Source organism: Rhincodon typus, unplaced genomic scaffold (genome assembly GCF_021869965.1).
Source record: "Rhincodon typus isolate 14 unplaced genomic scaffold, sRhiTyp1.1 hic_rhity00004713, whole genome shotgun sequence".
Lineage (NCBI taxonomy): Eukaryota > Metazoa > Chordata > Chondrichthyes > Orectolobiformes > Rhincodontidae > Rhincodon > Rhincodon typus.
In genome coordinates, this window is record NW_025970351.1 from 1 (window position 1) to 12,373 (window position 12,373).

General features: G+C 47.2%; 1 protein-coding gene across 1 annotated transcript; it reads left to right on the forward strand.

Annotated features, from left to right (window-relative positions):
* Positions 1-405: 405 nt before the first annotated feature.
* Positions 406-11,469, forward strand: LOC109916012 (mannosidase, alpha, class 2B, member 1; the record flags this gene model as incomplete). Its single annotated transcript, XM_048593944.1, has 12 exons — positions 406-687; positions 2,363-2,483; positions 3,339-3,417; positions 4,050-4,159; positions 5,353-5,460; positions 5,676-5,792; positions 6,103-6,309; positions 7,093-7,190; positions 8,165-8,282; positions 8,838-8,956; positions 9,624-9,725; positions 11,347-11,469. Coding segments are annotated over exons 1-12 (1,466 nt in total), but the record flags the coding sequence as incomplete, so codon positions are not given.
* Positions 11,470-12,373: the final 904 nt, after the last annotated feature.

The following is a 12,373-nucleotide window of genomic DNA, read 5'->3' on the forward strand; positions in this document are numbered from 1 at the left end:
ACGCACAGACAGGCACGCACGCACAGACAGGCACGCACGCACAGACAGGCACGCACACAGAGACACACACACCCACACACTAAATGCTGTCAGTGATCACATTCCCATCAAAATGTAAAGACCCCTGGGTAGTATCTCCTGGCCATGAATAATCTATAAGCCCTTGGATGCGAACCAGCCGTTAGCAAGCATCATTTGTCGGCTGTTGGATAGCAATATGGCAGCTTCCTCACTTCCCTTGTCCTGTCAGCATTATCCCTGAACAGGTGCCTGAAGCAGGTCATTCACTCGTGGTCACCGCGCTGCCTGTGGGAGCTTGCTGTGCATACATCAGTGCTGTGTCTCCCACAATGCAGCAGGGACAGCACTTTGGGAAGCTGCAGGGATGTGACAGACACTGTGTAGGAATGTCAGTTTTGTCAGGTCAGAGGTTGTTACTCTGGTAATATCCTCCTTCAGCCAATGAACCTCCTGGTGGTTTTGAAACACACAGGTCCACAAAACCCTAGCCAGTGCCGAGCTAATGGGCAAAACTTGTGAGAAGTGTTGTAGATTTTTGGAAGCTGGCAACATTAACCAAAACCTCTTGTTTGTTTCTGAACAGCAAAAGACTGGGAGTAACATCAATGTGCTGTACTCCACCCCGTCCTGCTACCTGTATCAGTTAAACAGGGCTAACCTGACCTGGTGAGTCTCAAACTGTGTGTCTGCAACCTCCCCTCCATTGCCTGAGAGCACTGATTCTAACTAACGCACTGTCTCTCAGGTAGCGGCAGCCCTAGTCTCATTAATAGGAATACAGGTTAGACAAGATCAGGGTCTGTCTTCAGATAGTGTTGGAGAAGCTCAGCAGGTCTGATAGCATCAGTGGGGAGAGAGACAAGAGTTAATGCTTCTGAAGAACTGAAGAAGAGTCATAATGGACTTAAAACATTAACTCTGTATCTGCCTGACCTGCTGTGTTTCTCGAAATATTCACAAACTAATTCCCAATTTGAATCAGCCCAGATGGTCAGTGAAGTCTCTTAGTATTCCATAACTAAAATTGATATCACACTGAATATGTTTAGTAAGTTTGTGCATGACACCAAGATTGGTCGTATAATGGACAATGAAGAAAGTTATCTAATATTACAAAGAGATCTTGATCAGTTGGGTCAGCTGAAAAGTGGTAAATGGATAAATTTGGATAAATGTGAGGTATCGCATTTTTGTAAAACAAACAAGGGCAGGACTTGTGCATTTAAAAGTAGAGCCTTGGGTAGTGTTGTACAACAGATACCTAGGGATTCAGGTACATAATTCTTTGAAGTTTGCATCACATGTAGACAGGGTGGTTAAGAAGGTGTTTAGCACACTTGCCTTCATTGCTCAGACCTTTGAGTACTGCAGTTGGGACAATATGTTGAGGTTGTTCTAGTCTCCCTGTTATAGGAAGGATGTTATTAAGCTGGAGAGGGTTCAGAAGAGTTTTACCAAGATGTTGCCAGGAATGGAGGGTGTGAGTTATAAGGATAGGCTGGGACTTTTCTCACTGGAGTGTAGGAGGTTGAGGGGTGACCTTACAGAAGTTTATACAACCATGAGGCGTACAGATAAGGTGAATGGCAGGTGTCTTTTCCTTAGGGTGGGGGATTTCAAGACTAGGGGACATATTTTTAAGGTGAGAGGAGAAAGATTTAAGAAAGACATGAGAGGCAATTTTTTTTTACACCGAGTGGTTCGTGTGTGGAATGGCCTTCCAGAGGAAGTAGTGGATGTGGGGACAGTTACAATGTTTAAAAGACATTTGGACAAATTCATGAATAGGAAAGGTTTGGAGGAATGTGGGCCAGGAGCAGGCAGGTGGGAATGCTTTAGTTTGGGATTATGGTCAGCATGGACTGGTTAGACCGAAGGGTCTGTTTCCGTGCTGTATGACTCTATGACTTTGTGAGTACGTTTATTGCAAACGACTGGTGGAGGTTTAACCTGAGGGTCACCGTACCTTGGACGAGGGGAGACATTGAGAAGGAGTGTCCTTCATGGTAACTTTAGCTGGTATGGGAATCAATCCCTCACTGTTGGCATCGTGCTGCACCACAAACCAGATGTCCAGCCAACTGAGCAAACTGAACCCTAACTGCAAATAACTTCCAATAATAACACATTCTTCCTGTCACAGCCTCATTATTGTTACCAAACTGAATATTCCTCACTCACTATAAACTCTGCCATTGGGAATTCAGCTAATTTTACACAAAATTATGTTAAAAATCAGTTTAAAATGTTATTAAATGTAAGCCCTGAGCTATGGCCACCATTTTGTGTTGTCAGCAATGTGGAAGCAGTTGTGTAACTGTATGCTTTTCCCATTTGATAGGTCGGTGAAATCCGATGATTTTTTCCCCTATGCGGATGGGCCCCATCAGTTCTGGACGGGTTATTTCACCAGTCGTCCAGCTTTAAAACGGTACGAGAGGCTGAGTAACAACTTCCTCCAGGTGAGGCCCGCTTTGCAAAGAGACACAGAACGAGAGGGGCGTCAGTGTTGGTGGGGGGAGCGCAATGCTCTTAATAAAACCTCTCAAATCCTAATAAAGCAGCACAGCCTGGTGTCGGCAAGATGGTCCCCGGGGACAGGATGGGAATGGGTTCCAGAACCTGGACTCACTCTCTGATGTGGGGAGGGCGGGGTAAGACCGTTTTGGACCTGGGCAGAAGCTCAGACAGCAATGAACCTGTGGACCTCCCCATCACAGAAGGGAGTGGAGGACAAATCGCTGAATATGTTTAAGAAAGGGATCAGTATCCAGAAGTGAAAGGTGGGGAGGTGATGGCCTAGTGGTATTATCTCTGGGCTGTTAATCAAGAGACATAAATAAATGTTTTGGGGACCTGGGTTCAAATTCTGCCATGGCAAATGGTGGAATATGAATTCAATTTTTTAAAAAATCAGACTTAAGAGTCTAATGATGACCATGAATCTATTGTCGATTGTTGGAAAAACCCATCTGGTTCACTAGTGCCCTTTAGAGAAGGAAACTGCCATCCTTACCTAGTCTGGCCTACATGTGACTCCGGACATGTGGTTGACTCTTAACTGCCCTCTGGGTAATTAGGGATAGGCAATAAATGCTGCCTGGTCAGCGACACCCTCATCCCGTGAATGAATAAATAAAAAAAGATGTGGAGGGATATGGGGAGAAAGCAGGAATGTGAGTTGGAGATTGAGGAACAGCCCTGACTCCATAATGAACTGGAATTGATGTAGGAGAACTTGTGAATCATGAGCGAGTTGTGAGGCTTCGTGTAGTCATTGCCACGTTCCTGTTTCTCGACATCTGCTTCCTTTCTAGGTCTGCAACCAGCTGGAGGTTGTGGCAGCTTCTGATTCTCGCAGTGGTCCTTTTGGTGTTGGAGACAGCTCAGTGCTGAGTGAGTCCTACTCCTGGATCTACCTGACCTCCCCACCTCCGCTACCCCACCGCCGTCTGTATCACAGCAAAGCCCGAGATTACACCACTAGGCACAGGCGATGTGTTCCTCAGCTGTCTCATCCTGCACAGAGTACACACTTGGGAGATATTATTATTACAAACAGATGCATGAGTGCCTACACTCCATTTCAATCTCCACATCCAATTCCTGATGAGTTCCCTCTGTGGGTGAGGTCTGTGCTGCGGTTAATACCCAACGTGTGGATTTTCAAATGTGTGCAAGTGTCCATCGACCTGTGATTTTGCACTGGATGCGATTTGCACCAGAACTTCCATAATCGGTTTTGATTTTTTTTGGGCAAATTGCACCAAAAGCATCAACGTGATTAAGAAGAAGCTCCTGATTTTAGTCATGTCTTTGTTATGTTTTCTATAAGAAAGAGAGAGCTAAGTGCTGAATCTCAGTGCTGGTGATCAGTGAGATACTGAGCCAGAGGTGGCTGTGATCTCTATGACAGGTTATTAACCGTTACTCTGTGTAGTGTTGCTGTGTCCTTTGCTGCCCCTGTCTCGGGTTTAAGAATGTCCGTTTTGAGAGTGTGGCGGTAATGACGTGTATTTTATACTTAGGGAAGGCTATGGCAGTGGCCCAGCATCACGATGCTGTTTCTGGGACAGAGAAGCAACACGTGGCAAATGATTACGCCAAGAAGTTGGCCAAAGGCTGGGATCAGTGTGAGGTAAGAGCAGATCTGACCCTCCACAGCTTCGATGGAGAAGCCGAGGGCCATAAGGTGATGCTGATGGGGGAAAGTCGCTGGCTGAATTTTTGTCAGTTGACACCCAGGTTGGTTTTCAGAAGCCTACAGCCAGGCAAGGAGCATAACAAGCAAGAGCAGGCACGAGTCCTACAGCCCACGGAGCTTGCTCTGCCGTTTCCTAGAATAGGAGCTGGTTTCGGGCGATACGCTGGCTCAGTGATTAGCACTGCTGCCTCACAGTGCCCTGGACGTGGGTTTGATTCCAGCCTCAGGCGACTGTCTGTGTGGAGTTTGCACATTCTCCCCGTGTCTGCGTGGGTTTCCTCCGGGTGTTCCGGTTTCCTCCCACAGTCCAAAGATGTGCAGGTTAGGTGGATTGGCCATGCTAAATTGCCCATAGTGTTTGGGGATGTGTAGATTGGGATGGGTCTGGGTGGAATGCTCTGAGTGTCAGTGTGGACTTGTTGGGCCGAAGGACCTGTTTCCACACTGTAGGGATTCTATGATGTTCTACTTCATTTTCATTCCCCACAGTTTGATGTGCCCCACAGCCTGTCGATCTCAGTCTTGCATGTGCTCGATGACCGATTGTTCAAAATACTCCAGAGCCGAGAATTCCAACAAAATTTTGAAAAGTGGGCTCTCATTCCGAGACAATAAGGAAAGACCTGAGGGAAAGCAACTCGATAGCTCCGAGGATGTGGAGTCGGAGGGGGAGGAGATGTGTAGACTTGAGTTTGACACAATAAAGACGTAGAGAGACAAACGCAGAAGTTGCCGGAGAAGCTCAGCAGGTGTGGCAGCATCTGTGGAGAGAAATCAGAGTTAACGTTTCAGGTCCAGTGACCCTTCCTTGGTGACATTTACGCCATGTAATGAGCATCTCCCACCTCAGCACGTTCCACACCAGACAACGCTGGGGCATTGTGAATGGCTATGATCAGGAAAGTTGTATTCAAAGTGAAGGGCTTTGCTGTTGAAGGTTAGTCCAGTGTTGCTTGTTTTAGGAAGGGTCACCAGACCCGAAACGTTAACTCTGTTTTTTCCTTCCCAGATGCTGCCAGACCTGCTGAGCTTTTCCAGAAAATTTCAGTTTTTTTTTCCTGATTTACAGCATCTGCAGTTCTTCTGGGTTTTTGCTTGTTTTAGTCTTTGCTTTCTTGTGTTTGCAGGTGCTGGTTAGCAACGCTCTAATGAGTCTCAGTGGAATGAAACAGAATTTCATTTTCTGTGACAAACTCAACATCAGCGTCTGCCCCGCCATCGAAGAACTTAGTGAAGTGAGTGATCGAAGGTCAATGTTCACTCCCTCCCTTCCCAAACCGTCCAGTCTCCCTACCAACCCCTTGTCCATCATACCATTGGACCTCAGTAAACGTCATTTATATTTCAGTAACAGTTCCTGTCTTGCTTTGCTTTTTATTTACTGGCTGTTGGTGGTGGTGGTTTGGCAGGATGTAAAGTTGATGATCCCCTGCTATGTCTCTATCTGCAGTTTACAGTTACTGTGTACAACCCCTTGGCCAGAGCAGTGAGTGTGTACGTGAGAATCCCAGTCAATGGCACTGACTATACAGTTTATGACCCCAAAGCAAGTTTGGTACCAAGCCAGGTAACCAAAATCTTCAAACAAACATCTTTTTTTTAAAATAACTACCTGGATATGTCTGAAGACTTGTAAGTGTAATGCATGCTGTTGTCAGTGATTTACTCTGAAGCTGCAGGCTTCGATTTGCAACATGTAACGATGTTTGTTATAAATATAATGTACAAGTCTGGAATGAATTGATAACTTCTCTCTTTCTGCATCTCCGTCTCTCTGAAGCTGTCTGTCCCTGTCTCCTTTTCTGTGTCTCTAAACCTCTCTAACTTTAACACACTTTTTTTTTTCCTCTCTCTGCGTCACTCTCTCTGTGTCTCAGGTGGTTGCTGTATCGAACTTTACGAAGCTCCTGAGGAAAGACCGTGGCTACGCAGTTAATGAGTTGGTGTTCCAGGCCAGGTCACCAGCACTGGGCTTTAGCAGGTACAGCGTGTCCAGGAAGCCGGGTAGCCCCGTGCTCAGCACACTGACCAGTTCAGCGAGCAAACAGCAGCATCAGAGAACAGGCCTCACCATTGAAAACGAGGTAAGCACTCAGAATGCGGTTGTCACCTGTCTAGGGTTTGATACAGGGGTGCAGTTATCTGGGAAGGGGTATGTGCCCCTAAGCTTTTCCAGTGAGAGCCCACAGGATATTTCCCCTCAGACCCAAATGGCCCAGGAGGAGGCCATTCAGCACACTGTACCCATTGCCAACTGTTTGAGAGAGCTCTCTGACAGAGTCCCACACTTCATGTTTGTAATGTTCCCTTTATAATGTGCTCAATCTGCACATTTCAGATTAACATCACTCGCTTCTCAGAAACGATCCGCGGCAAACCCCCACCCCCAAGGATATTACAGCGAATATTTTGTGCTTCATTGGACAGCTGCGCGTGTACATTTGACAGTGCGGGTGAGGCTTGAGCTCAGGGCTAAGGACTCCAGCCCTACCCCACATGGCGAACCCCAAACCCTTGGCAGCGAACAGCCAGCCCCATGGTCTGTGGCTGAGTCTCAAACCACCAGTTTGTATCATTTCGGAAAACTGGGGAAAATTCTCCCATTCCAGTCCACTGGAGAGTCTGCCTGTCTGTGTGAGAGGCGGTGTGGGGAGGAGAGAGAGCCTGCCTGTCCATGATTCCTGTGTAGTTGAATAGCCTCACTCCCCAAGGAGGTGAACTCTTTCCCTGCTGCTGTTGCTGGGGACCTCCAGCCTGGGAGACTCTGGTTTCTTGATACGTGTCAACCATTAAAATTCCATCGCCAGCACTGAAGGGTTTAACAATGTAACCCAGCCACCAATACTGCTCTCATGTTCTGTATGCAGTATATTCGAGTGCTGTTTGATGCAGACACCGGTCTCATCAGTGGGATTGAGAATCTGCTCAAGAACTTTTCTCTACCCGTTTCTCAGAGTTTCCACTGGTGAGTAACTTCCTATCGTGTCTCTCTGTGTGTCAGTTAATGCGATGTTGTTAATCAGCCTTCGGATCCTACACTCTGCTGTGACTGTGCCTTTGAGAGCACAGAAAGATCCTTCGGCCCATTCAGTTCCTGCTGATCACTGTGGGATTTGTAACACGGAGCTAGATTGTCTCTACATTTATTCACTTCATACACTGTTCGCTGCAGGCTCTCCCTGTGAGTGTTTAGTTGTACAGCAGTTGTATATGGCTGTGGCTCAGTGGTTAAACACACCTCATGGTGTGGTACCGAGTCACACAGGAGACAGGTCCCATTTCTCAACTGGCATGATGCAAAGGTCCCTGTAACCTCCCTAATAGGGGTGACTTTATAGAGGTTTATAAAATCATGAGGGGCATGGACAGGGTGAATAGACAAGGTCTTTTGCCTGGGCAGTGAGTACAAAACTAGAGGGCATACGTTTAAGGTGAGAGGGGAAAGATTTAAAAGGGACCTAAGGGGCAACTTTTTCACGCAGAGGGTGGTGCATGTATGAAATGAGCTGCCAGAGGAAGTATTGGGGGCTGGTACAATTACATTTAAAAGGCATCTGGATGGGTACATGAATAGGAAGGGTTTAGAGGGATATGGGCCAAATGCTGGCAAACAGGAATAGGTCAGATTGGGATGTCTGATCAGCATGGACTGGTTGGACTGAAGGGTCTGTTTCTATGCTGTATGACTCTATGACAGTCTCCGGGGCTGTGGAGACTATAATTCCAATACAGTTCCACTTTCTGATCGTCTGCTGAAAGTGCTGGTGTCAGCTGATTGCAGAATCGGTCTGAGCTGTGAAGCACTCCATAGCCAAACAGCCTGTCCCTACTCACTCTCCAGACTGTGGCACGACACAGTGGTATTGCCTTCAGGAGAGCTGTTACTTTCTGAAGTTTTGTAGCTGTCCCTGAATCTGTGTTGTGAATGGGATTGAGCAGGTACAGCGCCAGTACAGGGGACGAGGAGAGCAGCCAAGCGTCCGGAGCTTATATATTCAGACCGAAACAAGATCATCCCTTCCCAGTGGCCAAGAACGTGAAGACTTACACAGTCCAGGTGAGGAGGAGTGTGACACCATTAGTTCAGTTTTTATTGCAAAATACAAGTGCCATACTTTGAGCATTGTGGCTACCTGATAGCCAATTGGCTAAGCCCAAAAGATTTCTCATATGAGGAAGCACCCGTACAGTGATGTTAGTTTTGAGGACATGTTTATCCAGGAGCCCAGAGCAGCTGGTGGAATTAAGTAAAATTATTGTCTGTAATGTTGACCGCAAAACTATCATTGATTGTCATACAAACCCATCTGGGTCACTAATGTCCTTTAGGGAAGGAAATCTGCCATTCTTATCCTAGTCCGGCCTCCAGACCCACAGCAATGTGGGTGACTTTTAACTTTGCTCTCAAATGGCCTCGCGAGTCATTTAAGAGCAATTAGGGGCATGTAGCAAGCTGCTGTGTTGCCAAAGGTACCCACCTCCCTCAGAGCGGACCACACAAAGCATGTGTGGTAGTCCTGCTCACTGATTTGGGAAATGGGTTAGTGGGAGAGATTACTCAGAATGGGATGTCGCTGCTATAATAACTTGTTCTCTTTTATCTGTTCTGCAGACCGATTTATTTCAAGAGGTTTATCAAAACTTTTCAAAGTGGTGCTCCCAAGTTGTTCGGCTGTACAAAGACCAGCGGTTTGTTGAACTTGAGTGGACTGTGGGGCCGATTCCAGTCGGGTAAATATCTAGAATTCCTGACAGACATGCTGATATCCTGCTAGTAACAGCCTGGGCTTGGGGCAGTGAGAGGGACAGACCTGGGAAACAGAGCATCAGGGACCTGCCTTTTGCCAATCTGTCAGAGTGTGTGCCATTCAGGATTCACAGCACAATCCATCTCTAAACACAGCAGCTCCTGGGGAAAGTGTTGCAGGACCTCAGCAGAAATTCACAGCTCTATTCCTTACTCTGTGGGTTCAGTGCAGGCTTAATTTCAACAAGGAGAAATCTCACTGGAAAATATAAGATTCTTAGGGGCCTTGAGAGGGTAAATGTGGAGAGTTTGTTTCCCCTTCTGGAAGAGTTTAGGACCAAACAGCAGAACCTCGGAGTAAGGGGTTGCACATTTAAGACAGCGATAAGGAGGAATTTCTTCTCTGAGGGCAGTGAATCTGAGGGTTGTTGAGACTGGGTTATTAAATATATCAAGACTGAGAGAGACAGATATGTAATCAGTAAGGGGGATCGAGGGTAATGGAGAAAAGGTGAGAAGGTGGAGTTGAGGATTATCAGATTAGCTCTGATCTCTTTGAATGGTGGAGCAGACTCGATGGGCTGAATGGCCTCCTGCTGCTCCTACATCTTGTGGTCTAATTCCGTTTCCCTTCTTTCTCTGAAACGTTAGTGACAGAATCGGCAAGGAAGTTATCAACCGCTTTGACACGCCATTAAAAACTGAGGGGATTTTCTACACTGATTCCAATGGCAGAGAGATCCTCAAAAGAAGGTGAGATCGGGAAATCACGGATGGAAACAGTTGTAAAACTGTAAAACTGTAGTCACTGGGTCCAGCCACCAGCTGATGCTGTTGTAGAGAAACCATAGCCAATTCACTAAAGAGCTGCATTTATATAGCACTGTTCCTGACTTTACAACATCCCAAACTGCTTTACAAAGCAGTAAGTACTTGCAAAATGATATTGCAATGTGTGTGAAACATGGCAACCAGTTTGTACACAGCAAGCTCCCACAAACAGGGATGAGAAAGGGAGGTGATGGCCTACTGGTATTGTCACTGGTCTTAATCCGGAGACCCAGGGAATGATCAGGGAACCCTGGTTCGAATCCCACCATGGCAGATAAATTCAATAAAAGTCTGGAATTAAGAATCTAGTTGTCGGGAAAAGCCCATCTGGCTCACTTATCCCCTTTAGGGAAGGAAACTGCCATCTTTACCTGGTGTGGTTTACATGTGACTCCAGACCCACAGCGATTTGGTTGAGTTTGAGCAATTAGGGATAGGTAGTAAATGCTGACCCAGCCAGCAATGTCCACATCCTGTGAATGATATTTTTTTTAGAAAAGTGTTGATTCAGCAGTGAATTCTGGCCCCAGGAGAGGGCAGTAATGCTACAGGATCTTTTACACTTCGGGCAGAGAGAGCAGCACGGCTGTCAGTTTACTATCTCAGTTACAGCCCAGTGCTCAGACGGCCAGCCTGGGTTCAGAGGACAGAGGCTATCACTGAGTCACAGCTGACCATGCGTGTGAAGTGAAATCTCAAGTCCCACCAGTACTCAGCATCAATATCACATTCCACATGGGATCTGCTACAGAGCTACCCGAGATAGGACAGTTCAAATTACACAATGGCAGTCAAAGAACAGGCATAACTAACTATCTTCTGTTTGGGGGCAGTATATTACTAATCATCTAAAACACTCTGTGGTATAATAGTGCTGTCCCTACCTCTGGACCAGGAAACCCAGGTTCAAGTCCCATCTGTTCCAGGCGTGTCATAACATTACTGCAGCGTAGGGGGTTGAGGGGTGACCTTATAGAGGTTTAAAAAATCATGAGGGGTTTGGATAAGGTGCATGACAATGGTTTTTTTCTCTAGGGCGGGAGAGTTCAAAACTAAGGGCCATATTTTTAGAGTGAGGAGAAAGATTTTAAAAAAGACACAAGGGGCAGTTTTGTTTTACAGAGAGTGGTTCTCGTGTGGAATGAGCTTACAGAGGATGTGGTGGATGGGGGTACAGGTACAATGTTTAAACAACATTTAGACAGGTTTATGAAAAGGAAAGGTTTGGAGGGACATGGGCCAGGAGCAGGCAGATGGGACTAGTTTAGATTGGGATTAGGTTTGGCATGGACTGGTTTTACCAAAGGGTCTGTTTCTGTGCTGTATGACTCTGAACAGAATGATTAGAAGTAAGTATTTCTCATTATCTAAAAGGCTTTGTGGTGCAGTGGTACTGTCTGTACCTCTGGACTAGAGAGACCTAGGTTCAAGTCCCACCTGCTCCAGACGTGTACTGACATCTCTGAACAGATTGACTGGAAGGAGAGAGAGTTTGTTTAATCTAGGTACTGTTCTGCATTCTAACATGTCCTTGTGCTCCAAGGAGAGATTACCGGCCGACGTGGCAACTCAAACAAACCGAGCCTGTTGCTGGAAACTACTTCCCGGTGAACAGCCGTATTTACATGAAGGTGAAAACTGTGTTATACTTAACTGTGACAACAAGGTGCAGGGCTGGATGAACACAGCAGGCCAAGCAGCATCATAGGAGCAGAGAGGCTGACGTTTCGGGCCTAGACCCTTCATCAGAAAAGGGGGAGGGCAAGGGGGTTCTGAAATAAATAGGGAGAGAGTGGGAGGCGGATAGAAGAGGGATAGAGGAGAGGATAGGTGGAGAGGAAACAAACGGGTCGAAGAGGCGGGGATGGAGCCAGTAAAGGTGAGTGTAGGTAGGGAGTTAGGAAGGGGATAGGTCAGTCCAGGGAGGACGGACAGGTCAAGGGGTCGGGATGAGGTTGGTCGGTAGGAGATGGAGGTGCGGCTTGAGGTGGGAGGAGGGGATAGGTGGGAGGAAGAACAGGTTAGGGAGGCAGGGACGAGCTGGACTGGTTTTGGGATGCGGTAGGGGGAGGGGAGATTTTGAAACTTGTGAAATCCACATTGATACCATTGGGCTGCAGGGTTCCCAAGCGGAATATGAGTTGCTGTTCCTGCAACCTTCGGGTGGCATCGTTGTGGCACTGCAGGAGGCCCAGGATGGACATGTCGTCTGAGGAATGGGAGGGGGAGTTGAAATGGTTCGCGACTGGGAGGTGCAGTTGTTTGTTGCGAACCGAGCGTAAGTGTTCTGCAAAGCGGTCCCCGAGTCTCCGCTTGGTTTCCCCGATGTAGAGGAAGCCACACCGGGTACAGCGGATGCAGTATACCACATTGGCAGATGTGCAGGTGAACATCTGCTTGATGTGGAAAGTCTTCTTGGGGCCTGGGATGGGGGTGAGGGAGGAGGTATGGGGGCAGGTGTAGCACTTCCTGCGGTTGCAGGGAAAAGTGCCGGGTGTGGTGGAGCTGGAGGGGAGTGTGGAGCGGACAAGGGAGTCACGGAGAGAGTTGTCCCTCCGGAAAGCAGATAA